We start from the raw sequence: 27,700 nt of genomic DNA, 5'->3' as shown, positions 1-27,700 counted from the left end.
CAAACCAATAAAGACAAACATGCTGATTTTACAGGAACTTTGTTGGAGAAGCTGCAAAGACATGAAACTGGTGGAGATCCCAAACCAGTTGATAGTGCTGGTTATTCCAAATAAAGCTGTTTCCCTTTGAGATGAAATGACTTTGTGTCCTGATATATAATAAAGATGTTGTTGTTTTTGAGCCCCTGTATTAAAAGTAGTTTAAAGTCAGCTTGAGTTTGATGTCTTTATGTCAAAGCTGCTCATGATGTTGAGCTGCTGATGGAATAAAAACAATATAAAAGCATGTAGTCCAGACTTAAATGTAGCCTGTTGTTAGCTGAGGTCCACACACAGTGTTTGACAGTGTAAAGTGTGTGAAAGGGCTGCTGGTGGAGCTCACTAGGATGAGCAGGTGACCACGAGGTGGAGAGCAGCTGGCCTGGCTTTGACCCGGGCCACGCCCCCTTTCTCTCTGCTTTGCTGTCACTTATCTTCACTGCTCTGTCCAATAAAGCTGAAAAAGGCCCCGAATCAAAGAAATCTGCTGCAGCCTCTGAAATGTCTTCTGTTTCCTTCCCGACGGCTTTTTCACCGTCAGCCCATCAGACAGTCCAGCAGCATTTATGATGATGTCATGATGTTGAAGAGGCTGCTACGGTGGCCTCCCATGACCCCCAGCCTCATCACAGCTGAGATGCAGACATTTGAAAACATTCAGCAGACAACTGAATAACAGTCCAACACAACAGTCTGTGTGCAGACACACACTGACCTTTCATAGAGTCAAACACAGCTGGTTGAGTCATTTCTCTGTGAGTCTAAAGTGAATCTAGTATTTGAAAGTCCACTTCCTGTATTTGTTGTTGAAGACTTCTTCAGCTTCTTCTCAAGGACATCAGCTGCTTGTTTGGCAGCAGAGGCAGTTAAGAAGCTTCCTGAAAAACACTGAACAGTGAGTTCACTGTGGCATATGACAGATTCAGCTTTCTGTGTGCAAATGTGTCTGTGTCGACCTTTCAAATGCTGTTGAATCCAAAACATCAGCGGCTCCTCGGCTGCTCACTTCATGCACTTCTGTCTGTGTGACAGTCCAATGACATCACAGCTGTTTCCAGCCCCAGTGTCTCAGGACTGGACACCTTTAAACATGTCGAGGATCAAACAGCGTCCAGCTAAACACACATGAAACTATCAGAGCTGACAATCATTCCAATAACATCTAATGGTTCATGTATGTAGACACAGGACTACAAGGAAATGGCTCTCAGCATCTGGCTGTGGGAACACATGAGTCCCTGTTTGTGTTCAGATTGTGTGCATGTTTTAGACGTGTGTCACATGTAGAAACACAACAATCCCACAATGACACACAGATGTGTTTGACACAGCTGTGCAGCTGTAAGTTGTTTCTAATGATTCATTGAAGCTCTTCTAACATTCTGGAGACGATCAGTACATGAATCTGTTCAACACGACAACAATTTGACTTCAGTGTGAACGTTTGCATTAAATAACCTTCTTCATCCAGCTGACAGCATCTTCATCCTATGATGTGAACAGTTCCTCCTGTTGATGACAAACCTCTGACAGGATCTGCTTGAGGAGCTTTTTCATGTGCAGCTCTCTGAGCTCAGGGCTGAGCTGCTGTTTCATCTTTAAGAGCTGCTGCCTCCTCGCCGGACTTGTTCTCCTCTTCTTCTCCTAATGACACCATTTCTGCTTCATATTAAATTCAATAAAGATGCTGACATGTATCTGTAGCAACAACATCATTGAATCTAGAACAACTGGAGCCAAACCAGTGGCTCTGCTGGGATCACTGGTGAGCCAACACTTCCTTGTTGATGCAGATTTCAGGGCTTCCTTTTGCTCCTCCGTTATAACTGTTCTCTCTTCTCAACACATGATGACACAAAGGAATCAGCAGTGACAAAGATGATGCTGAAGAGAAGCACACACTTCACACATATAACAGACCAGTGCAGTTACACACACCTCTGCTCGACATCAGGCCTCAAACAAAGACACAAAACACTAACTTGACTCTAAACAGAAGAAACGAGCAGCTGTTTCTGTTCTGTGCTTATTTATATTTGACACACATGCTTCTCTTTGTGCAAACACACATCGCACTATAAGGGTAACCTCGCACACAATGATTGGACAGCACAGTGATGATGCTGGGAGATCCTATACGCAGCAACACAGAAACACTGAGAACTTTAAACAATGATGGAAAGTGTTATAAATGACTTGTTGGCCTCTGATCTGTCACAAACAGCTGAAACGTGTCTCTCATGAGTCACATGAAGGTTTTTGACAGAAAGGACAAAAAGTAGCTGCAGTCAGTTTGTGTCATTTTTATATTTATTCATCTGGGAGAAAAATCTGAGGGACATTAAAATGTGTTTTCAACAGAGACAAGAACATGAATATAACAGAACAGGTAAATGAACATGTTTCAAGTAAACAGCTGGACTGATCAGGTCCAAACACAGAGTGATAAACTTGTCAAACAGCTGTCATATCTTTATATAGAAGCTCTTTATAAATGCTGCTCACTGCAGTCTGTTTACTAATAATGTCAAAGTGTTAGAAACACAGAAACATCAGAATGGTCTTTGTTCACAGAAACCTGTCTGGGATCCTTTGTTGTTCTTTTGATGCAGAGTTACATTATAAATATAAAGAGTTATTTCAGAGTCTCATCAGTTTTCCTGCATGTCTTTATTTAACACATCAGCAGGGCTGAAGCTCTCATGTTAAACACACACTGATCTATGGACACGTTCATGTGTTTCTAACAGAACCAGGCTGTTATCAGCCTGCACTAACATTATGTCACACACACTGAATGTAACAGTGACAGTTTACATCATCACACAATCAGCTGTGATTGTTTCACTGTCATCAAACGAGTCAACAGGAAGTAGAATCAATAGAAACCAATCATTTACTGACAGCATGTCTGATGGAAATAAGTGCAGATTATGTATGAAGTCTAACTGCACACAGTAACTGTGTTACAATAAGGACTTAACAGCGCCCTCTGCTGGAGTGTTTCAGTACTGCGTTAACTAGAATACACCACCTCCTCCTCACACCACCTGCTACAGCTCTACTCTTCTATGACTACAGTCATCCACAGCACTGATGTGAGGTCACATGGTTCATATGTAAGGAGCACAGCTGACCTCAGGTCAGTTTAATGACTGTGAGCAGCAGCTGTGTTATTGTCACTGTGACAGGGAGACACTCTCAGACACAGCGCTCATGTCAGCTTGTTCTCATGCAGGAGGATCAGGAGCTCCATGTTTGTCTTTCTGTTTGAATCATGATGTGTTTGTGCCATCAGAGTCTGTCATGAGTACTCAGGGTTTCACAGCAGCTCTTCTGGATGCTGACGAGGACTCCAACCTCATGTTTCACCTCTCTGAGCTTCTGATGTCTGTGAACACTCGTGTTTCTTCTCTGGGCTCATCTGGACAAAAACACCTTTCTGTGTTTGGCTGCAGCCTCATTCTGACTGACAGGAAGTGTGTTATCCATGAGCTGCACTTCTGTGAGGAAGTTTCCTGCTGTGTTTCCTGTCTGTGGACAAACACGAGTGTTCCAGCTGAGGACTTGCTTCCTTCCACCTGTCCATACAGGACATCACGCTGTCTGCAGCTCTGTAAATGCAGCTCCAGGTCCTTCCACGTGCTGCTCTGTATTTGTGCAGTTTGTAGTGTGTCCTGGGAAACGTAGCACACATGGTGTTCTTCTGCTGTTTCCTCCTTTCACTGAGTGTGAAACACTGACGCTGTGCTGTTGTTCACAGAGGGGAGCTGATTCTAGCTGCAGCTGGACTCTGTCATCTAACTGAATGTGTTGGTGCTGATCACGGGGCTCTGAGGGGGGAGCAGCAGGAGGACTCTGGATGCTGACGTCAGTGTATCTGTGGAAGCTCCCACAGCGTGTCTGTCATTCAATATTGTGCTGTATATTGTATCTATGCAAAGATGAACAGACTGTGTGTTCACTGGTCTCTGTGCTGCAGCTCTGATGTCATCATCACTCCCTCCTCCACCCTCAGCAGTCCCAGCATGCTGCTGTGGTGCACCCCACCCTCACTCTACACCTGAGCCACAGACCACACCCTCCACCTCAATATACACCACAGTTTTCTCTGCTGTGGAAATGAGATCAGGAGGAAATCATCATTATTATTATTTAATAAACGCTCACATTAATGTGGGCTTATTTGTTTCATATTAGAAACATTAGTTGAGTGTTTTTAGTATAAAATGGTCAAAGTCCCTCTTTTTGCTCCTCCCCTCACCTGTGGATGGGCGGTGCTGTTACCGTGGTGACAGCTTGGATGTGTTTCAGTCCTGCCTGGTTATCACTGCAGGAATCTTTCACATTTATTACAGGTAATAACTCTGATTTTTCTGTGTATTATGAACCAAATGTATCCTGATACTCACAGAGATGGATGAGCAGAGGTTTTTTTTGCAGTTTATGTAGTTACTATGGACTTAATGCAGACATATTATTAAAATTAGGGCTATAACAGTTGTATTGATGTATAGCAACTTGAAATGCTCCCACAAATGGCTCCACAGCATGTAAAAATATAACAAAAGCTCTGGCGGACTTGGTTCTGTGGTCAGTCTTAAAGGGTGAAGTTAAACTCTGTAATCTTCACTGTGTCACAGAGTTCAGTGAGTCCCGTTATTCACAGTATCAATCAGATCATCAGAGAACAGCTGATCAGCAATCAGTGGTGCCAACAGCGCCTCCTGTGGTGAGAGGATGCAATAATGCAATGTAGCATTTTTCCACTCAACACTTGCAGTCATGGAAACTGTCTGTTGGATCTGTGTGACGTTGCTTTCTTGGTTAGAGTTCCTCACAAATGTCCAGATGATTCTTCTAATGAGGCGTCGACCATGTTTGCAGCTCTTTGGAAGAAAACGTCGCCCTTTGCCATCCTTACTTTTCTTTGACTTCTTCAAATGCAGCTGAACTCCAGCTGGTATTTTCTTGGACTTTGCAGCTGTTTCTGGTCATCAGTTCATTCCTGCAAACCTCTGAAGCTGAACAACAATGATGCTGCATTGCTGGCTGATCCCAAAAGGTTGATTCTGTTCATCTGGACGTTTTCAGAAACGTTTGCTCACTGATCAGGTGACTTCTTCAGTCTCAGCTGACTGCAGCTTTACAAGCTTACAAACAGCACATTTGCACAATGACTGAAAGCAGCAGCACCTGATATATATGATACTAATATAATACATATACATATATAATCCATACTAATGATGAAGGAACTGAGCTCACAGTCCATTGTTCATTCAGTGAACTACTCAGTTTATTTTGGGCCTCAGAAATGCTCACTCTGTTTGTACATCACTGTCAGCAATAGACTCATTCTGCTGTGTGGACAGGAACACATGTGACATCACTTCCTGTTTGTTTGTGACTGAAGAGGAAGAAGTTTACAAGGAATCATTTAGAAGAGTTTCAAACATCAACTGACTGAATCCATGAATCTGAAAACGTGTTTGTGAGTGAAAGAGACAGACATGTACAGACTGAACTATCTGTTCAACAGTCAGAGTGTTTCTGTAACAGGAGACACTCTTTACACTCCACTCAGCACAGGGACACTGAGGAACCAGGAAACCAGAACCAAAACCCAGGATAAAGAGTTTGAGTGAATGTGGTGTTGAAGGTGTGGAGGTGGATCAGAGTGTCAGAGGAGACTCTGTAGAAGGACAGAGTGCCAGCAGGACAGTCCACATACACTGCTGCTCTGTTAGAGACAGAGGAGAAGGAGGAGAAGGAGGAGGAGGAGATGATGGGTGTTTCTCTGTTATTGTGACAGACATAACGAGGACCATCATCAGAGCAGCTCAGACTCCAGGACTGATCATTCCATCCAAACCAACAGTCAGCACTGCCTCCTTTCCTTCTGATGCTTCTGTAACTCACTGATATATAAACGCCTCCTCTCCACTCGACCTCCCAGTAACAGCGACCAGTCAGACCATTTCTACACAGCAGCTGAAGAAAAACATCAAATCTGTCTGGATGATCAGGATATGACTGAACCTCCTTCACACGTGTCACCTTCCTGTTGTTGTCAGACAGTTGGAGGTTTGTGTTCACTGTGTTTGTGTCGATTGTGAGTTGACAGGAATCTGATGGAGAGAACAAACACAATCCAGCTGCAGTTATTGATCCATCATCTGTTCATTGATTGACACTTTGATGATGACTCCTGACATGATGAAGATGGTTGAATGTGTGCTGCTTTGTTTTCATGAATCCCATTAAAAACACACTTACACTTCCTCAGACCTGGTCTCAACCATCGGACTCCAGCAGGCTCCACCCTGAAAGGAGGAGGGGGGTCAGAGCAGCACAGTCAGCATGCACACATGGACATTACATGGCTCTCACACACACACTGTTACACACTGAGCTCAAAGCTCGGCTCCACTGTTTTATTCAAAGAAATCTACATTTATTTATCAGCACATTTAAAAACAGCTTGAGCCAAAGTGCTGCACAGAGTAGAGAGAAAATAGGAAACATACACAGTAATGACTATAAAGACTGGTCAGGATTGAAAGCTACAGAGTACAAATGTGTTTCCAACCGGCTTTTAAAAATGTCCAGTGTTGGTGACGACCTGATGTGAAGGGCGACTGTTCCAGAGTTTGGCTGCAGCCATCGATAAAGCTCACCTCTGTTTTTACGTCTAGTTCTGGTCAGAAGCTGCTTATCTGCAGACCTGAGGGCTCCACTTGGATTCTTTTGTTAAAGAGAGATAAGATGGAGCCAATCCATTCACAGATTTAAAGACAACCAGATCTGGAAGTGGATTCTACCACGTACTGGTAACCAGTGGAAAAAGCTGGTGATGGGTCGTCTAGCACAGACCCACCGCTGGAACCAGACAATTGATGAGGGAGAGAACTGTGACAGCGCCGTTCCTTCACTTGACCTCAGTCGCTCTCGTCTGCTCCCTCGTAACACTGCTCTTTATTGAGCTTACATGAATATGCACAAGTTCATTATGACGTCTTACACAGGTATGAACAAAGAGTACCAGTCTGTGCATAGTGTGTGTGTGTGTGTGTGTGTGTGTGTGTGTGTGTGTGTGTGTGTGTCTGTGTTCCAGATGTGACCCTGTGACCCCAAAGCTGGTGCTAAGAGTCCAGCGGCCCCCTAACAAAGGGCTCTTATACTTAACCAGACACAGAGTAGGTGTCCTCCTACACCAGGGGTCTCAAACTCGCGGCCCGCGGGCCAATTGCGGCCCGCAGGACGATAGTTTTTGGCCCCACCTTAATATGAAAATGTAATGTTAGTTTGATAATGTATGACACTTTACAGTGTTGTGGGCGGAGCTGAATTAACCCACCAATCAGGGTGGGATATGGATCTCAGGGGACACCAGCCGGGCTTGATGCAAGCAGGGAAACATTTCTCAATGAGTCAAAGTTCCAGCAGCGTTGCCCTGGAGTGTTTCTTTCTTTCTGTGCCTGGCTGGCTTCCTCCTTTCTATTGGGCAAACGCCGACATTCGCCCCAGCGCGCTGCGTTCACAACACTTCAAAAAAAGTTGTTTTTTTAAGTTGCTGCCCAGCGGGACATTATACGTATATAGATTTATACACACGTCAGTGGGATTTAAAGTTATTTTTCCACAGAGAGAGATCTCATATTAACTCTCACAGTGATGCGTAGGCGGCGGGATAAAAGAAAAGTCATGAACTCAATGCAGCCCAATTTAGTCTGCAGTCACATAGCGACACCTGTTCATCGGCAACAACAGTCCCCGGTAACCCGGACTAATTATAGGGTCGCACCGTCATTTGTGGCTCGATGTTTTTATTTGCATCACTGCGTTTGCATTGCAGCAAACATGAACATTACATATATTTCAATATAATGTAAAAGCAGTCAAAACAACTAACATCAGAAACAGCTGATGTTATTTGTTATATGTCACGGTGTCATTTCCGCTTCTTTCTCCTGTAACAACAGCCCGGCGCCGTGAGCAGTCGCCTTTTTTGCGCTCGCTATCCCTGCACTTTCTACCATCTGCAAACGCCACGGTGTTCGTGTCGTCATGAAAGACATGAACATCGAGCGTAGAAACAAAGGAGACTGCTACCGGCTTCTTATCTGCCGATCGCCGTGCTACGGTTGCAAGAAAAAGAAGCAGAAATGACGTTCTCTACGCGTTGAGACGTTCCCCGTCCGTCGGCTAAACCCTTGATTGAAACTTCAATGCGACAGTGACACCAAGTAGAATTATAAATGTCACATAGCCCCAAACATGTCTTTTTCAAAGCCTGCGGTGAAGAGAAAGGTTGGTGATGAGCACCGACAATTTCAGGAAAAGTGGGAAATGCAATATTTCTTTGTTGAGCACAGGGGCACCCCGACCTGTCTTATTTGCACAGAGAAAGTTGCGCTGCACAAGGAATACAATTTGAAACGTCATTACACAACTAGACATGCTGAGCTGGATGCAAAATACCAGGGAGACGAGAGAGCGAACCGGGTTGCCAGTCTTAAAACAGATCTACTGAGGCAGCAAGATTTCTCCAAGAAAGCAACCAAAGAGAATAATGCAGCAGTCGGAGCCACGTGGTTAGTGAGATGATTGCTAAAGCAGGGAAGCCATTCACAGAAGGTGCATTTGTCTAAAAGTGCATATTGCAGGCTGCAAATATAGTCTGTCCGGGAAAGAAAGGTCAGTTTAGCAACATCAGCCTTTCTGCCAACACCGCAGCAGATCGCATTTCTGACCTGTCAAGTGACATTTATGACCAACTGTGTGAGAAAGCCAAATGTTTCAGTGTATACTCAGTCGCTCTTGATGAGACCACAGACATCACCGACACTGCCCAGCTCCCAATGTATGTCCGTGGTGTTGATGACAGTTTTGAAGTGATGGAGGAGCTGCTCACAGTAATGTTTAGTTAGTAAAGTTTATGGGCCCTGTTAGAATCAATATTTCATTCTCATTCTGTTGTTTGAGAACAATAACAGAAAAATGTGCACTTGAGAACAAATTTATTGTGAATTCAGCTGTGAATGTAGAGTTTGTCATTATTTTAGCTTCCATTTCCAAATGTTAGCTGACACTTTATTAGGTACACTGGTATCTATATCAGGTACACCTGTGACCTAAATGTTCCTGCAACCAGACTCCTTGGAGACCCCTACATAAATATCCATGTACTATCCAGCTAGACTAGTGTGTCTGTCCCTGAAAATATTCCTGCATGTGTGATTGTTCATGTGTCATCTGCAGGAAACAAACAGGAAGTGAGTGAAAGACACAGGAAATGTTTCCAGCTCTTCCTCCTCTATCAGACATTCTCTCCATACCTGAGAGTGTCCAGTCTCCAGCCTGGATCCTTCAGTCCAGCCGACAGCAGCTTAATTCCTGAGGGACCTGGATGATTGTAGCTCAGGTCCAGCTCTCTCAGATGGGAGGGGTTGGAGCTCAGAGCTGAGGCCAGAGAAGTACAGCCTTCCTCTGTGATCAGACAGCCTGACAGACTGCAGACACACAAAACAACAATCAATCTGTCAACAATCGTTTTCTCTTTGTCACAATAACATCTATCCATTTACATCCATTCAATGTAACTTTATTTATAAGTGACAATACCCAACGGACAACAACAGTCATCTGAAGCTGTTTAACAGTGTAAGGTAACAGCCTCCAATATTAGAGAGAAAGCCCCAACCATCAGACAATTGTGGAGATACAGAAATTCTTTTATTGCTGCCATATAATCTGCATCATTATAACTGCATTAATAATGTTCTTTACAGCATTATTCCATCTAATAATATTTCTCACAGTATTGATATTGCATTAAAGTTGTCTATTGAACATGTTCATTTGAGGATCCTTCCATTATGTTAACTTTTATTACAAGTACGCTCAGAAGTATTTCATACACATTGCATATTTGTGCTTATGTCGAGTTGATGTTCGGTTCATTAAGGGTCTTAAGCTTCACTGGCGTGACTGTCCAGGTGATCCATGCTGAGGGAAACTAGAACAGGATGATTGCATGGATGCTTACAATACATATAACACATAATCTAGGAATGTGTCAGGCCTGAGGCCTTAACTCATTTGGTGTCTCACTATATTTACTCTACTTGGCAACAGATGACCAGAGTCAATAATTAGCCCCAGAGACCCTGAGGGCTTGAAGTTTATTACCTTGTATGGAAGGTGTTACAGAAAAGAGAAGTTCTGTGTCTGTTTATAGCCATTAAAGATGTACAAGATGTACCATTAACTGTGACTAATGTCTGGAACATATTTTACTCTGACTATTTTTATTGACGCCAAGGGGGGGCGTGTACCCCACTGCTTTGTAAGTGTCCACAACATGTATTTTTGTCAGAAGACATAGGCTGATGTTTTCTCCTGTGTGTTAATAAACTCATCGTTTGATTGCACTTCTCTGGGGCCTCCGTGGTTTGTCTCACTGCTCTACATTGATAGATTTCGCGACACAATCCACTGTGAGCAGCACTTGGTGATGGTGGGAAGAAGAACTCCCTTTGACACAAAGATCCTCCCAGTGAAAACAGGCTCCAGGAGGAGCATCTACCATGACTGGTTGCAGGGTGAGGGGAAAGAGAAGAGATGAGCTCAGAGAGACAAGAACAAAACAGAGAGACAAAAGTTAAGGACACGTAGTAGTGACATATAAAAGCATCAGGAGTGAAAAGAGGGGAGAAGAAAGCAGAGCATCATGGGAAGTCCACCAACAGCCTGAGCCTATAGCAGCATAACTAAGGGATGGTTCAGGGTCACCTGATCCAGCTCGAACTATAAGCTTTATCAAAAAGGAAAGTTTGAAGCTGATCTTCAAAGTAGAGAGGGCGTCTGTCTCCTGAACTCAAACTGGGAGCTGCTTCCACACCCAGTCCAACATAGCCAGGCTGAGTCGTTAGATTAGTCCAACGTAAAGTCAGAAAGTCATTATTTATGTCTCATTTTAGTGCAAATGTAGAAAAACTGTCCAAAAGTTATTTCTAAATCTGATATTAAACAGTTTAAATGGTGAAAAAAGCTGTAAAGAAAACAGAAAGAGTCAATAAAAGCCTCTTTAGAGGGTCACCAGTTTAAAACTCAGACATTTAAACTGGTGATTCTCCTTCTCTGCTCCATTTCCTCTCTAGACTTCCTGTTCCTAGGAGGGATTTGATTGGCTGAATGTCCTTTTAGCCTTTCTTTAGTTCTTTGGGTGCTAAGCAAAGAGGAAAACACACGAGTCATGTGACGTGACATAAGAAGCGCTCTGATTGGTTGGGATTGACAAACTATGGTGCTGTTTGCAAGCTTCGCTTTGCAGAGGCAAGAAAATCTCTTAGATAGGGATGAGATGCTCCACAGTGACGTTTCCACACTTTGGAGCTTCTGAAGTGCAGATGTTTGGAAACGCTGCTCCAACGTCTGGTTCAAACACTCAGATCACGTGACCTCAGCTGCCACAGGTGGCATACCTGCGGCTTCCAGGCATTGCCAGTCTCGGGAATTCCCATTTTTCATTGACTGGTCTTTTTGACCCTTTTAATGGCTGAATGATGCTTTTATATCACTGCTTCAGTTTATTCCACACACATTCAGTCCTATCAGCAGAGAGAGAGCCACACACTGTCTGTAACATCATTAGAAGATCTCAGTAAAAACAGTAAAAACTGCTTCAAGGACTAAATCAAACAGGCACCAGGGGCCCGTTCTTCGTACCTCGCTAAGTAAGTTAGCTGGATTTGATTGTTGACGATTTCGCTTGATCCTGGATCGTTCGGTTCCCCGAAGCTCATCCGGGACTTGCTGTCATAGCAACAGATCCGTAAGCGTAAACCTGCTCGGGAGCAGGTTTACTTTATGTAAACAGGATTAGATCGCGGCCACGCAGGTATGTCCGCTTCATTTATACGAAAGCAACAGCGATATTCCACCACTGTTTCACCATAAATAAATAACATCAATGTAACCAAAGATAATGCAGCACTTGATCCTTTTATTGATGTCACACAGATACATACAGGTCATTTCCTAAAAAAGGGAAATGTACTATTAACATTCTATTACATGTATGTGATTATTACAGATGTAATTCATATTTCAGAGTAGTAATTGCAAATTACTTTGTGTAATCAAGATGGGAGACCACGGCTATAAAAGCGAAGGTGGATTTGGGAAGTCTGTCGCAGCCATGTCCTGTCCGTATACGCGAGCCACCCATTGCGGAAGGTGCAAGATTGATAAGGAGAGTCCTCAGAATCCAGCGTATATTGCGGGACAGACAGGATCCTTTAGCTCAGCGCGACAGTGTGCTCATAGAGAGATATCGATTTTCCCGTGAGGGTATTATTCACTTAACCAACTTGTTGACGAGGGGGTGCAGGACCACCACCTGTCTTTTTTTGCTCTGCCCTTTTCTTGGTTGCTGTTATGAACAAACAAACAGATTATTTCAGGGTCTCTTTCCAAGAGACTAAAAGCAATATAAGTGATAAATATTACCATTCTGTAGAATATTCTTATATTTCACTTTTACCTGTTCCCATGTTCTAGTGGGTCCTGTTGTGGCTCTAATGTGAAAGGGGATATAATATAACATATTATAATATAACATAATATAATATAATGTAATATAATATTGGATAATATAGTGTGAAATGATAAATCTACCCTACCGCCTACTGGTGTTGGCCAGAGGGGCCGATGGCGCGATATGGCAGCCTCGCTTCTGTCAGTCTGCCCCAGGGCAGCTGTGGCTACAACCGTAGCTGCCTCCACCAGTGTGTGAATGTGAGAGTGAATGAATAGTGGCATTGTAAAGCGCTTTGGGTGCCTTGAAAAGCGCTATATAAATCCAATCCATTATTATTGTTATTATTAAATTACTTACGAGTTTGATTTGTCAGCAACTTTCTGCCAGCCCTCTCTCCTTGCTTTTGCAGCCTTTGCAGTGTTCCCTTGCATTTTAATTAAACTCTGAAACTCCTGAAATCCCTCACTCAAGAGTTCTTGCTCTGCTGCCGAAAAATACCGAGCGCGCTCCTTCGACATTTTCGCCGACCAATCAAAGGGTTGCCGATCAATGTTTCTACTATCGACGCGTAGCCCCTGTTGGGCCACCCAGTGATCTCACATTACTTCATCCAGCTGTACTAATCGTCAACAACAGGTGTGTTCGGAGAACCGGAATAGCGAGCTCACGGTTAGCGCGATGATTTGGTCTTGGATGTGTCATTTGATCTTGGATGTAGTAAGCGAGGTACGAAGAACGGGCCCCAGTTTTCAGCTCTGTCTGCGCTCTACTTTTTTCTACTTACAACAGAAAATAGGATGTACTGCATTCAGGGATATCATCCTCACTGTCAGCTGTTACTCACAGACTGTGTGTAGAAATACAGAAAATACTGATCCTATAAAAAGGAAAGCTAGAAAAACACATTGATTCCAGGCTCTATTTTCCTTTTTGAGTCTGTCAAATCCAACAGGACTTGTGCAGGTTCACTATGAGCCAAACTCCAGACTGACAGTGAAACATCAGGCCAGTGTTAGAAGGTAAAGTTCAGGAAAGTTTTTTAATGGTTCAGAAGATGTTCAGCTGAGGACGACTTAAAGATGTGCGTGAAATGGAGGCTTCTGATTGGTCAGAATGAGCCTGTGAAAATGGGACAAACTTTGTATAAAGAAAGAAAACACATTTAATCTTTTCATGGAAATGTATCTTTTTCAAAGTGATTCCAAATCAAAGCTAACGCCACGCCAGCTTGTAACTTTGATTGACAGTGTGTAGAACTGATGACACAAACTCCCAGAAAACCTCAAAGTCAACATAACGCATCCAAAGCTTCACGGCTGGGAGCAAAACATGAGGCCAACAAACAGCTGTAAACCTGTGTGCCTATTACAGTAAACACAGCAGTCTGTTATGTTTGACTAAACTGATGTATTGTGTGTCTGTAGTTGTGTTGTGAACTGTGCTGGGCTCGTCTGTGTCCCCGTTTCACAGAACAGCATCTTCAAGATGGCACAAATGCTTCCAGTGTTTCAGTTTGACGAAGCCTGGCTTTGCCCATCGCTGCTTTTAAAACAGTGTTTGTGCTGCCAAGGACATCTTGTATTGGTCTCATGTCATGAATGGGAGTGTTTCAGGAGGCAGACTGAACCTTTGATGAGTTTGGTGTCTTAAACTGAGGAATGAAAGGACACGAGGAACAAACTAAAGAGAATCTAAAAGAGGCCGGCAGCACATGAGGAGGAGAAACTGACACTGACATAAAGACTGAGGGAAGGACAGAGCCATCTATACAGCTGAGGTCAACACAGGAGGGTCATGTGACACAGCTGAAACTCATCCAGACAACGTCTGACACCAGAGACCATACTTACCAAAATAAAACAGGTTATAATGAACAAAAATGAGTGGAACAGCGGAGTGAACTGAGCAGCAGGAGGGAGGGCGTTTCTCCAAAACATGTGTCCATCAAAATTATGGACAGTCGTGTATATTAAGTAGACTTGTTCAGATTTGACCAACACTTTTCTCTGTCAGTGTTTCACAGAATATCATCAAAGAGTCATGATAGTTACCATTAGTGTCACTGTGGAGATGCTTATTCCAGCATCACTGACTTCATGGTTCCAGTTTCCATCACTAAGGACTACATGTAGTGATCCTGCTGTTAGCCATGTTAGCATGTTAGCTCCAACAGGTGGTCAGTGTGAGAGCGGTGATATCAGTGACATCTAAACAAGGAAGGAAGAGACTGTTGAAGGCAGCGAGCTGTGACTGCTGTGAACAGTGTCCTCACACTATTTTCTCCCTGTGTCAACATACATGAGGCTGCTTCAGCTGCAACACACCACAAACACCTTTATACAACTAAATATACTCAGAGCGCACTGCTGTGGTTGCTGTGGTAACCATCCATATATCCAGCTGTTTGGGGCCGAGTCTGCTTCCTCATCCTTGCTTAAACCCTCAAAGTTTAATGTGTTTTTGACTTGAAGCTTTTTGTGATTTGGTTTTATTTGTTGTTCTACACACACAATAATGAAGAGCACATGTTTATAGTGACACATTCAGACCAATGACAACAGTCCATTCACACTGACCTCCTTCCAGCAACTTTTAGGACAGCCAATAGCAATTTTCCTTACTGAGGAGTTGGCAACATTGCCAGGAGCAGTGGGTGAATGGCAGCATCACCATGAAGGATTAGAATAAAAATACATCATCATCCACAAAGAAAACCAGTCTGAGTGTCTGATGCTCTCGTTATAAAACCGCAGTCGCAGCTTGTGGCTACATTTAGCTGGTTTGCTAGTTAGCTGGTTTGTTCGTTAGCATGGAGCTAACCTAACTCACTAGAACATTTGATGCTAAACTGTCTAAACTGTGTGAACAGCTTTCATTGCTGCTCTGTGTTACTCTCCAGCCTCTCTTTAACTCAGTCCTCTCAGTTTTTTCCTCGTTACAAACTAGAAAACCTTCTTTTTCAGCTTTTCCACACCCGAGCTGTGGCTAAGGTGCTACCAGCATGCAGGCTCGGTCTGTGTCACTCAATAGTTACACTCCTCACCCAGACTAACACCACTCCACAAATTCACCACTAGGAGGCGCTAAAAGACCACATACAGTGAGATCATCACTAAATGTCTGCTGTGTCTGACGTAGGGTTGCCAACCGTCCCTTGAATAACGGAATCGTCCCGTATTTAGAAAGAAAAGTACACGTCAGTGGCGCGGCTGCCCCTCTGTTGGTCTTCCTTGGTCTCTTGTGTTCTGGGGGCCTCTGGATGTCTGGAGTTTTGATCTCCTCTACACCTGCTTCATGCCCTGGAGGACGGGGCTGTGGCCCCCCCACACCCTCTAGCAGATCATTACATGAAGGAACCTTTTAAAAAAACAAGCGCGTCCATGCTCACAGGTGTACACACGGGTGATCACACCCACAAACTACACCCTTTTTGGCTCCTACCTCAAAGCACACTGTGTTCTGTTGATCTTATGTGCTGCACAATAATGTTTAACATTTAGTATTTACTGTCATATTCCCATATATCATTGTGATGTTGTTTATTCTATTACTCTTGTTCTCTTCTGCTTGTTTTCCTTTTTCTTTCTCAGCAGGTGATCCAGGTGATCGATATATGCATTTTTTTTTCCTGCCCATTCTGTTGGTTTTTGTTTTTTGCCCTTCTCCCCCGTCCCTCTTCTCAGCTGTTTCTCTTTCCCTCTTTCTTTCTCCCCTTCTTTCCTCCAGTCAAGTCTGTCCCGTATTCAGCAAGTGAAAATAAAATAAACAATAAAAGGTGAATCAAATGGACCATTATGGCAAGGCTGGGATGGTCAATTTGGTAAAGTAAATCCGTTGGGCATCTTTCTTTGCCTTTAGACAACAATTCTGATGCAAAAGAGCCAAACGGGACAGGCAAAATAAATAAATAAATAAATAAATAAAAAGTACACGTCCCGTATTGAGCTCCAAAGGGACGCACTTTGTCCTGTAATACAGAGAGAATCAAAAGTAGTCTATAAATGTTAATGGAATTAACGCTTTGTTTGAAAACATAATTCCCAGCCCCTCTCCTGCTTTGTGACCAATGACCTTACGCACGAGTATGACAATTCAGATTACCACTTATCTCATTGGTAGAGGAAAGGTCGCTCGCTGAGAAAATACCAGAAGACAACAGATGACCACAAAAAGAAGCATGGCCAACAGGGAAACAAACGCTGACACTGCGGTGCAAGTCTCGGACGACAGTACACCTTCGACCAGCAATGTTTGTACCCCACCGAGAAAGAAAAAAAAAGGCTGCATAAGTGCAGGGAGGAATGGGAAAATGAAAACACCTCGCTGGAAAAAGTGCGCGATAACACCTATAAAGCGCACTGCACTGTGTGCCGTCGCACTTTTTTCATAGGCCATGGTGGACTGGCAGCATGCTTCTAGTGGTGGGCACATGAGTGGCATGAAAGCTCAGGGAACCCTTAACCAATTTGTTGTTCACCAGGCCATGGCAGCAGAAGATATGGTATGTAGACATTGTTGTTGTTTTTAAACCCTCTGGTTAAGGTTAATGTGGGCATGTGCAGTGAATATCAACTCTATGTGGCCAGAAGTGTGATAATATAATGTATTTTGTGTAATAAACAACTGCAAGGATAGATGATTACAACGAATAGATGACTAATACATAAAAGTAATACATAGATTAATAATGATGATGAGTTAAGATGCGTAATCATGGGAACAAGCAGGTTTACAAACACGAGCAGCTGATTAGCATTAGAAAAGCTGAAATAATACCTCAACTGAAGCCAGCTGCACTAAATGCACTTCATGTGGACAGTTATAAGAATGTTTTTCTTTCTATTGTTTTCTATAAATTTATATAATTTTAAGTTAAGCAGGACAGAGTTCTTTTAAAGAAAGATTAACTTATATTCTTTAAAGTTAAGCATGACAGGCTTCTGTTTAAGAAAGAGACCTGTTTTATTGTGTTAATGTTGTCATTTTGCGCTACAAATAAATGGCTAAATGATCATTTGTTTCCCATGTGTTCATATCACAAAGAATATGCATCATTAAATCAACTTCAAGTCAAATGGTTAAAAAAATAATTTCACACACACACAAAAAAGAGCTAAAAAATTCACCACACTTGGAAGGGTGGAGACAACTGGGTCGCCCGGCCCTGGCCACGAGGTGTCCCAGGAAGTTGGCAACCCTAGTCTGACGGTGACTTGGGTTTTTACTAACTGGCTACATGAGCATGATTAGCTGCAGTTCTATCTTTGTAAAAGAGACTCAGCAGCAGATTAGAACCAAACAGAAACATTTCTACTTTTTCTGCAGCACCAGCTGGATGCATGGAGCCTAAACTCCAGTGACAATGAGACACATACAGTGTGACTGCTGTGACTTTACAGCTGGGCCTCATTCACATTGGACTGTGGGAGGAAGCAGAGTATCTGAAGACAACCCACACACACTATCACCCTTATTTAGAGAAGTATAATGAATTAGCTGATAAAGTAATAAATTATTTGATATTTCAATGAAAATACTTTTTAACAATTGTTTAGAAGTCAACAATAATAGTTAAATAAAAAGAAGCGTCAAATCAATAAACACGCAATAAAACCTTGTACAGCTTAAACTCATGTAGACAATGTCAGGGGAGGAAGTAAAACTAAACCTTTGACACCAGAGATGAAAACTACCAAAATAAAACAGGAAGTTAATAACAACCATGAGTGGAACACCTGAGTGAACCTAGTAAAGGGAGAATACATCATCATCCACAAAGAAAACCAGTCGCAGCTTGTGGCTGCAGTTAGCTGATTTGCTACTCAGCTTGGAGTTAACTCAGTAGAACATAGAATGCTAAACTGTCTAAACCAGGGGTGTCAAACATATGGCCCGTCGGCCAAATTCAGCCCCTGAGATAATTTCATATATCAGTTATTAAAGAATTTTCAGGGTTGCTGATATTCCATGGCAGCAGGGCTGGGACTTTATTCTGATGGACACATCATGTGGCCAATCACATTAAGAGACAGCCTGGGATCATGCCACTATTTAAAGAAAGGGATGGGGGCAAACGTTCAGAAGAAAGCAAGCTTAGTGGTACAGGCCTGGTACACACAGACACAGGTTTAAATTCAAGCGCGTCAGGAAAAAGTGAAAGCATAAAATGAGCAGCATCTGGCTGAATTTCAGTGATATTGGAGACGGCAAAGCTGAGTGCAGAATTTATAAATTAGAAGCTGGATAAAGTGATACCCATTTTCCATTGTGAAGGACAAAAGGTTTCAAACTTGTCCAGGCCTTAAGGTCATGTCCGTTCTCTTCTTAGTGGTAGTAAATGTATAAAATTAAGACTAATGAAAACACTGAATTAAAATTGCTTCCTTTAAAAACACCAAGCTTACAGTTCAGTTTTGAATACTACATATATAAACTATATATAACAAAGTGCCTTTGAATGGCAAGGATGCAGAAATGTCTGTATGTAGCACAGAGCCAGTGCTCACGGTCTGAATGAGTGTCACAGACCTGAATGTGCATTTAAAGAAATTTATAATTAAATTTCTAATTATGATCTTCAGCACCCAACACCATGACTATGTACATATTGTCGGGTGTAAGAATATTTGTGTTGTGTTCTGTGGATTCAACTCTGCAAACTCATCAGTAATTTCATCAGCAAGTTTCTACTTAGACAGCAATAAAACAGAAAGCAGTTCCCAGGAACTACTTCTTGTTTTAGAATCTTTCAACATAAGAGTACTTTGCACATCAGAACACCCCCATATCTCCTCTTATTAAAGGATTACCTTATTATTAATTTGCTAATTCTGTCAGTTGATTACAAAATGCTTGATCTCACCTGAGAGTTTCCAGTTTGCAGTGTGGATTCTTCAGTCCTTCAGACAGAAACTTCACGCCTAAATCCTGCAGGTTATTGTTACTTAGGTCAAGCTCTCTCAGATTAGAGGACTGAGAGCTGAGACCTGAGGACAGAGCTTCACAACTTCTCTCTGACAGGTTACAGAGACTCAGTCTGAAAAATAACAGAAAAACAATTTAAAAAAAACTTACTTTTGATCAAGTGTAATGAGATTACATAACATTTAGCAATATTCCATTCTCTTTTTGTCAAGAAAGTAACGAGCAACATGTGGAAACAATCAGAGAGAGAACAGAGAACAGAGCAGTAAAAGAACAGTGGATAGTTCAATAGGCTTTTGGTATCAACAAAACGTGCCAAATTTCTTTATTTTGTCATCGTTTAAGAAGAGTTCATGATTAAAACTCAGATAACAACTCAAGGCCAGGTCTGGGTGTAACTTTGATGACAGTTACACCCAGAAAAATTTCAGAAATGCCGACAGGTATTCAGTATTGAACAAAGTGAGTACTGATTATCACTTAACAGTTGTATACACTTTTCAGACACCAGCACTCATAGCTGTGGTTTTGGGGGTTATTTTGTTAGTGGTTTTAGTTGATCACACCTGCTTTTTGTCAACGAGCATATGAATACAAATGTACTTACAGAGCTTTGTTGGAGGCTTTGACCACTGGCAGCAGCCTCAGAAGAGCCTCCTCTGAAGCAGAGTATTTCTGCAGGTCAAACACATCCAGATCTTCTTCTGATGACAGTAAGATGAAGGTCAGAGCTGAGCACTGAGCAGGAGACAGTTTACCTGTGGAGAGACGTCCTGATCTCAGGGACTGTTGGATCTCCTCCACTAGAGAACGATCATTCAGTTCATTCAGACAGTGGATCAGATTGATGCTTTTCTCTGCAGACAGATTCTCACTGAGCTTCTCCTTGATGTACTGGACTGTTTCCTGATTGGTGTGTGAGCTACTTCCTGTCTGTGTCAGCAGACCTCGTAGGAGAGTCTGATTGGTCTGCAGTGAAAGACCCAGGAGGAAGCGGAGGAACAAGTCCAGGTGTCCATTTGGACTCTCTAAGGCCTTGTCCACAGCACTGTGGTGGAAGTGTTTCTCTACAGATTTTACTTCTTTTTCAGGTTTTTGTTTCCAAAACAATATAGACCATATGGACTTTGTTTGTTGTTGTTCCAGCAGATTGAGTCCAGAGTTGATGAAGGTCAGATGGACATGAAGAGCAGCCAGAAACTCCTGAACACTCAGATGGATGAAGCAGAACACCTTGTCCTGGTACAGTCCTCTCTCCTCTTTAAAGATCTGTGTGAACACTCCTGAGTACACTGAGGCTGCTCTGATATCGATGCCACACTCTGTCAGGTCTGATTCATAGAAGATCAGGTTTCCTTTCTGCAGCTGATCAAAAGCCAGTTTTCCCAGAGACTCCATCATCTTCCTGCTCTCTGGACTCCAGTGTGGATCTGTCTCAGCTCCTCCATCATACTTGACCTTCTTCACTTTGGCCTGAACCACCAGGAAGTGGATGTACATCTCAGTCAGGGTCTTGGGCAGCTGTCCTCCCTCTCTGGTTTCCAGCACATCCTCCAGAACTGTAGCAGTGATCCAGCAGAAGACTGGGATGTGACACATGATGTGGAGGCTTCGTGATGTCTTGATGTGGGAGATGATCCTGCTGGCCTGCTCCTCATCTCTGAACCTCTTCCTGAAGTACTCCTCCTTCTGTGGGTCAGTGAACCCTCTGACCTCTGTCACCATGCCAACACAGTCAGGAGGGATCTGATTGGCTGCTGCAGGTCGTGTGGTTATCCAGAGGCGAGCAGAGGGAAGCAGTTTCCCCCTGATGAGGTTTATCAGCAGCACATCCACTGAGGTGGACTTTCTAGGGTCAGTTAGGATTGTAGTTTTGTGGAAGTCCAGAGGAAGTCGACACTCATCCAGACCATCAAAGATGAACACAACCTGGAAGTCTTCAAAGCTGCAGATTCCTGCTTCTTTGGTTTCAGTAAAGAAGTGATGAACAAGTCCCACCAAGCTGAACTTTTCCTCTTTCAGCACATTCAGCTCTCTGAAAGTGAATGGAAATATGAACTGGATGTCCTGGTTGGCTTTGTCTTCAGCCCAGTCCAGGCTGTATTTCTGTGTTAAGACTGTTTTCCCAATGCCAGCCACTCCCTTTGTCAGCACTGTTCTGATTGGTTCGTCTCTTCCAGGTGAGGCTTTAAAGATGTCTTCTTGTCTGATGGTTGTTTCTGGTCTGTCTGGTTTCCTGGATGCTGTTTCAATCTGTCTGACCTCATGTTCATCATTGACCTCTGCAGTCCCTCCCTCTGTGATGTAGAGCTCTGTGTAGATCTGATTCAGGAGGGTTGGGTTTCCTGCTTTAGCGATGCCCTCAAACACACACTGGAACTTCTTCTTCAGCTTAGACTTAAGTTTACGATGACAAACAGCAGCTGGAAGTTCTGAATAATAATAATAAAAATACAACTTTAACAATCACATTTTACAAAATGCTGATGACAATTTCTGACCCACTGAGAAATGACTGAACACACTGGTGTCACAAGTGTCTCATTTATCCAGCAGCTTAAACCTTTAGATAAATCCTCTTACTGCTCTGCAGATGGTCAGCCAGCTCCTCCTGCTTCATTCTCCTCAGGAAGTCCACTGTGATCTTCACAAATGCCTCTCTGCTGCTGCTCCTCTGCTCATCATCCTCCCTCTGAAACTCCAAGCACTGGGGCTTATTTGGATTCAGAGCCTTCTGGATCTTCTTCAGCTCGTTCTTCACAAAAGTGATGATGTTGTCCTCCAGCAGCTGGAACAGAATATTTATGAATGACCCACCACTCTGAACTTTAGTCCACACAACATCCACTTCTTTACGATCAAGGGGCATATCATCCACGAACTCTTTACCAATTATAGGTTTGACTTTATCTGATTAACTGAGACTTTGTCCACAACTCCATGATCCCAAAACGTTGATGCTGTTCATATGAATGCAGCGATTTCAGTGGGAGAAACATTTCACTGGTGTTCAGAGCTGAACTACCAACAGGTTGATGATCAAAGCCAGAAACTTGGAGATGTTTCAGGTGACTGAGTTGATCGTACAGACAACTGGTCTTAAAGGTTCACTCTGTTTACACATACAGATCAGTATTTAAGGTTTGACTCTCATCATCCACTGGGGCACAAACTGGGCGTCATCAGGACACTACAACACAGAACAAACACCATCCCCACAGACACAGCAGCCAGCGAAGCAGAAGAACTTCACATCAAGAAGGTCCTGAGTAAATGTGAACGCTGGTTTGAGGGCGGAGTCAAGGAGGCCATTTATGTGAAAAGGAAAGACCATCTCTGAATGGAGGAGGGGCCTAAGGGTACATTTGTCACCATCTTACATGCTGTGATTGCAGCCATTCCCCAGCTCTCTGTGAACTGGACTCATGACCATTGATCAACAACCATTGATCAATGGTCCTGACAGTATGCGTACCAATGATCAATGAACTGACCTCCCAGCCCATTGTTCCTTCAGTGGGCTGGTTTCAGTCATACAAATGTCCTGTTTATGAGATTGAAACCTGCAGTCAGCTGAGACTGAAGAAGTCACCTGATGATGATGAAACGTTTCTCCCACTGAAAACATCCAGATGAACAGAATCAAGCTTTTTGGGATTTACGTACCTGGATGATTGAGCATCAAGACACAACTCTGTGACTTTTCTCAGATGAATAAATCCTCTCCTCCAGCTTTGTTTACATCTACCAGCCCTGTGGCACTGCCCAGGGAAATAATCTATGTGAGAGGTGGAAAGTCATACAGGTGTCTGCTCCTGCCTTCAGTTATTTTATCTACTGTGTGTCAACTGGCTGAACCTCCTCCAACTGTCTACTGTCTCCCTAAACTCAACAATGACTTCGTGATCTATCCATTCTCTGACCAAACACATCCTGCTGCAGGAGGTTAACATAGCAGCCAATGATGATCCCACTCACTGTGAACAACACATTTGGACCTGATTTGCTGCTCTGGTTTACACGTGAACTTCCACTGCTGCTGTCACCAACTTGAGAGGCTCTACAGAAAAACTGGACTTGTCCATAAAAATCATAAACTACATTACAAGGACAGCATTGCTCAATCAACTCTAATTACTACTGACATGTTATCTCTTCTAACTAAGGTACAGACACTCAAACTTGCTGCTTTCAGTGAGAAGTCAAATGTCTGAATATGAGCTGGAAGCTGCTGAGAGTCCTCCTCCTTCCCGTGGGGTTTACTTCCTCTACTACTTTCACTATAAACACGCCCCTTTCATGCACCTGCAGAGGGCCACCAGCAGATGGAGCTGTCTTAAACAAATCCACTTGGATAGTTAGCTGTAGATGACTTTATCAGTATAATTGTAGGACTTTGAGTTATTCTTTAGATTTATTTAAACTCTTATATTGTGCACAAGTGTTGAGCGACCCATAATTTCTCTGTACTTTTCATAAGAGCAGCCAGACTTTCAGCTAGTTTTTCTTTTTTAAGTGCTCTGCAGGTTTATGAAGGTGTGTCAAAGTTGTTCTTTGGACATTGGCTGCTTTTTAAATCATTTTCAGTCCTCGTACAGGAACACTCTTCAAGCTAAATCCAAGTGTGTTAGACCAGAGTTAACCTGATAGATATGTGTGGGTGTGTAACTCTTAGAAGCTGTTTGGCTGCTTTTTATGGGGGCTGGGTCTTTGGAAAGTGTTTTAGTAACACACCCTGAACTGCACACTTTAACAAACAACATGAGATTTTAACAGTAATGTAAAACTCATGTGATTCACTGTTATTAAGCACAAACACATCTATGGCCCTGTTTCCATTAGTAGCTGCTCAGATCGACTCACCACAGGTCGCCACGACTGGACTGGATCCACTGGTTTCCATTACAGTTGAGGACCACCTAATGTGGTCGTCTCAATACAGCCGAGTGTCAGCTCACATCATTAGTAAGTGCTAATGCTGCTAATTTCCATCATATTTGTCATTTATTGCTCAAAGATATTGAAGAAACAGTTATTCAGCTTCATTCCCACTGATCTCGACTACAAACTGTTTCACTTTGGTTTCTGTTTAAAGCCTCGATGTTTAAAACGTTTCCCTGTGATCACATTTGCACCGTCTGATTTCAAAGTTTGTTTCTTTTGGTCATTTAGTCCACAGAGTCCTTGGTGTTCTGAAAGGGACCTATAAATAAATGCATTATTATTAATATTAAAGTAGTTGTTGTACATGTACAGACCATAAATATGGAGTCCAGCTGTGTTTGATGCTGCTGGGCAGACTGACCACTGGGAACCTCTGAGCTCTGCTGCTCCACTCTGTGGAGGAACCATGAAGGATTAGATCAACACAGGATAAAGATCCAGGAGTTTCTGCTCAAATAACTTCATCTGAATCAAGTCTGTCAAGTTTTAAACTCTCAGATTGTGAACATATCAGTAATTTTCAGTCTGTTTTCATGGACGTCCTTTCAGTGGTGATGTCAGGGATGATTTTGAAGAAGCTCATCAAACTGAACCATCAGCAGATCACTGCTCCAAAACCAGAACATGATCCGAGTCTCCCTCCACCACCAGAACACCAGCTTTACTAACGTGGTAGATCAGTGTAGTACAGATCAATAACTGATGAGTCATTTGATCAAAATCACTGAGTGCTTCACGTCTGACCCTCTGATGCTTCTGTAGACATTTTGCATATTTAATGAATGTCTGACAGTTTTACATTCATTCTATGAACACAGTGGAAATGTTGTGTTATAGTCTCCATGTTGTTTCCAGCATCATAAATTCTTAAGTTCAGAAAATTAGATTCTTTCTTCACAGCTGAAAAACAACAACATTTATTCTCTATTGAAATCTGCATCGTCCACTCCAAAGGTCACAATCTGAAGGTAACATCTGGTTTTGTTCCCTGTGGTTAACTCTGAGCATCAGTATGGTGGGATTTATCCACTACATCCACACCACTGTGGTTCAGTGTTGTCCTGATGGAGTAACAGCAGCCAGTATGATCCAGGCTTTAGCTGCTGGGTCTCTGTGTGACCTCTCAGACTGTTTAACAGATCAGACACAAAGAGAATCAGAGCAGCTCTGTTCTTTAAAGACAAACATGAACCCACTCAGGTCACACTTTCCCCACAGATATGAGCATCACTGTCCTCAAACAGCAAATGACCAAGTCGAACATTTGGATCTTTTCTCTTTCATTGTTTTCTTTTTAATGAATCTTTGTAACAATCTGAGGATGTTTCAGGTCATATTTATCCAGGAAACACAAACATGTAAAGGAGTCATCACAGCTCTCTGACCTCGTTGCTCCAGGTTCACCACTGAAGAGTGGATTTAGAGGTTTGGACCAGTCACTCCTCACAGACGGACAGCTGGACCCTGCAGACTGTGACCTCTGACCTCTGCAGACACAAACATGATTGAAGCAGCTGTGATCACACAGACTGCAGATAATGCAGCTGTTTCCTGTCAGTAACATCCTCTTAGATTAGAGTTCAGCTTTTTACAGGAAAACTGGACAAAACTGATTTTTGTTACAAACTCATTTTCATTTCCTCTCAGCTCACAAACACAGTCAGACAATCAACCAGAGTCAACACTGATTATAATGTCAGTGCAGAATTATTTCTGTTACTCAGTGAGTTCAGCTCTCTGACCTCGTTGCTCCAGGTTCACCACTGAAGTTTGGATTATAACCTTTGGACCCGTCACTCCTCACAGACGGACAGCTGGACCCTGCAGACTCTGCTCTGTCCTCCTCTTCCTCCATCATCACCTTCAGTCAGTCTGAGAGGTAAACCACAAACACTCAGTGAGTTCACATTAACAGGAGGAACTGAGTTACAGTCGCTGACCTCTGACCTGTCATGTAACATAGAAACCAGGTCAATATGTCTGTAGGTTCAGTCATCCAGGTCATGTGATCTAAGGAGCTTGGAGAGAAAAGAGACGTCTTTAAGTTTCTGGAAGACGTTTCATCAGAGAAGCTTCTTCAGCTCTAAAACCAAACGGTGGAGAGTCCCAGATATTTAAACCTGAGAGGGAAAGAAAGCATGTCGCTGACCCACCACTGATGTTATTTCAAGGAGGAAACTGAGAGCCTTTGCACCAGGAGCACAAACATCAGCTCCAGCAATGATCCACTGATGTGTTTTTATTCCATGTATGAATGTTGTTATTGACAGAGATGACGTTTGTGTGTCAGTGATGCAGTGACTGTTGTTGTTACCTGTACAGGCTGGTTAGACTCTATGAAACAGATCATACAGATCTCTGCATGTTAGAAGAGACTATTAAAGGTCATGAATGAGACAAAGGCAGGGAGGCGTCCTTTACAGCTAAACAGCAGAGTGAGAGAACAGCCAGCACCTCTACATTTATCACATTATACAGCACATGTATGATACTGACAGGGATGAGAAGAATTTAGTGATTCTGATCCCATCATTGATATTACTTATTGATTCTCAGTAGCTCTGCTCTGACAGTCACCACCATCACTGAGCAGCATATCAAAGACATTTGTGCACATTAACTGCATGTTGTGGCTCAAATGTTTGTGCATGTTGGAGGCATTTCCTCTTTGTTGTGATCAGTGTTGGTCATTACTCAAAACAGTCATTATTACACATATTACACAGAACACTTTAATTAAAAGTAATGGAGTACGTTACTTCATTACTCCTCATAACATTACTTTGATGTTAAAATGAACAAATGAGCATGTAACAACATAAAGCTGAGGTACAGCCCCACACACCAACACAGATCCTGATGAGGTCACGTGATGTTTCTCTGAGTGTTTATGAACACAAATCAAAGATGAAACAGCACAAAGACACTTCAAAGTGATTCTACTGTAGAAGCATGAACAGGTAGAAACCTGCAGCCTGACTGCTCATCACTTTGTTACCTGTTCAAGTTCAGCAGCAGCAGCTCACTTTATCACGGTGCTGGTCTGGGGTCAGTGTTTACTCAGCTTTAACCTCACTCTGGGTTCTTGGCTAGCTTAGTGTTAGCTTAGCATTAGCTTAGCGTTAGCTTAGTGTTAGCATGCTGTGTGGCTAGCTTAGCGTTAGCTTAGCGTTAGCATGCTGTGTGCTAGCTCAGCGTCAGAGCTCTGCAGGTGTCTCGTGTGTAAATATTAATCGCAGTGACAGT

General features: G+C 42.9%; 1 protein-coding gene across 1 annotated transcript; it reads right to left on the bottom strand.

Annotated features, from left to right (window-relative positions):
* Nucleotides 1-5,217: 5,217 nt before the first annotated feature.
* LOC146679511 (protein NLRC3-like) lies at nucleotides 5,218-26,320 on the bottom strand. The gene is made up of 8 exons (XM_085450447.1): nucleotides 26,197-26,320; nucleotides 24,769-24,847; nucleotides 22,094-22,298; nucleotides 20,118-21,942; nucleotides 19,449-19,622; nucleotides 9,381-9,554; nucleotides 6,319-6,365; nucleotides 5,218-6,170 (listed from the first exon to the last, which is right to left on the bottom strand). The coding sequence occupies exons 1-8, from the start codon at nucleotides 26,310-26,312 to the stop codon at nucleotides 5,623-5,625; spliced, it is 3,168 nt and encodes a 1,055-aa protein (XP_085306573.1). The 5' UTR covers nucleotides 26,313-26,320; the 3' UTR covers nucleotides 5,218-5,622.
* Between the last annotated feature and the right edge of the window lie 1,380 nt (nucleotides 26,321-27,700).

Source organism: Copadichromis virginalis, unplaced genomic scaffold, assembly GCF_057382275.1.
Source record: "Copadichromis virginalis isolate Kocher_CV1m ecotype Utaka unplaced genomic scaffold, C_Virginalis_male_GT1.1 unmapped_scaffold_1, whole genome shotgun sequence".
NCBI lineage: Eukaryota > Metazoa > Chordata > Actinopteri > Cichliformes > Cichlidae > Copadichromis > Copadichromis virginalis.
Note: the sequence above shows the minus strand (reverse complement) of the source record. Positions and strands in the feature narration are given on the sequence as shown.

Coding starts and splice junctions, on each gene's coding strand:
- LOC146679511 (XM_085450447.1), bottom strand. CDS start 26,312: ATGATGGAGGAAGAGGAGGACAGAGCAGAGTCTGCAGGGTCCAGCTGT. Junction 24,848..26,196: donor GGTGAACCTGGAGCAACGAG/GTCAGAGAGCTG, acceptor GTTCCTCCACAG/AGTGGAGCAGCAGAGCTCAG. Junction 21,943..22,093: donor GGCTGACCATCTGCAGAGCA/GTAAGAGGATTT, acceptor ATTATTATTCAG/AACTTCCAGCTGCTGTTTGT.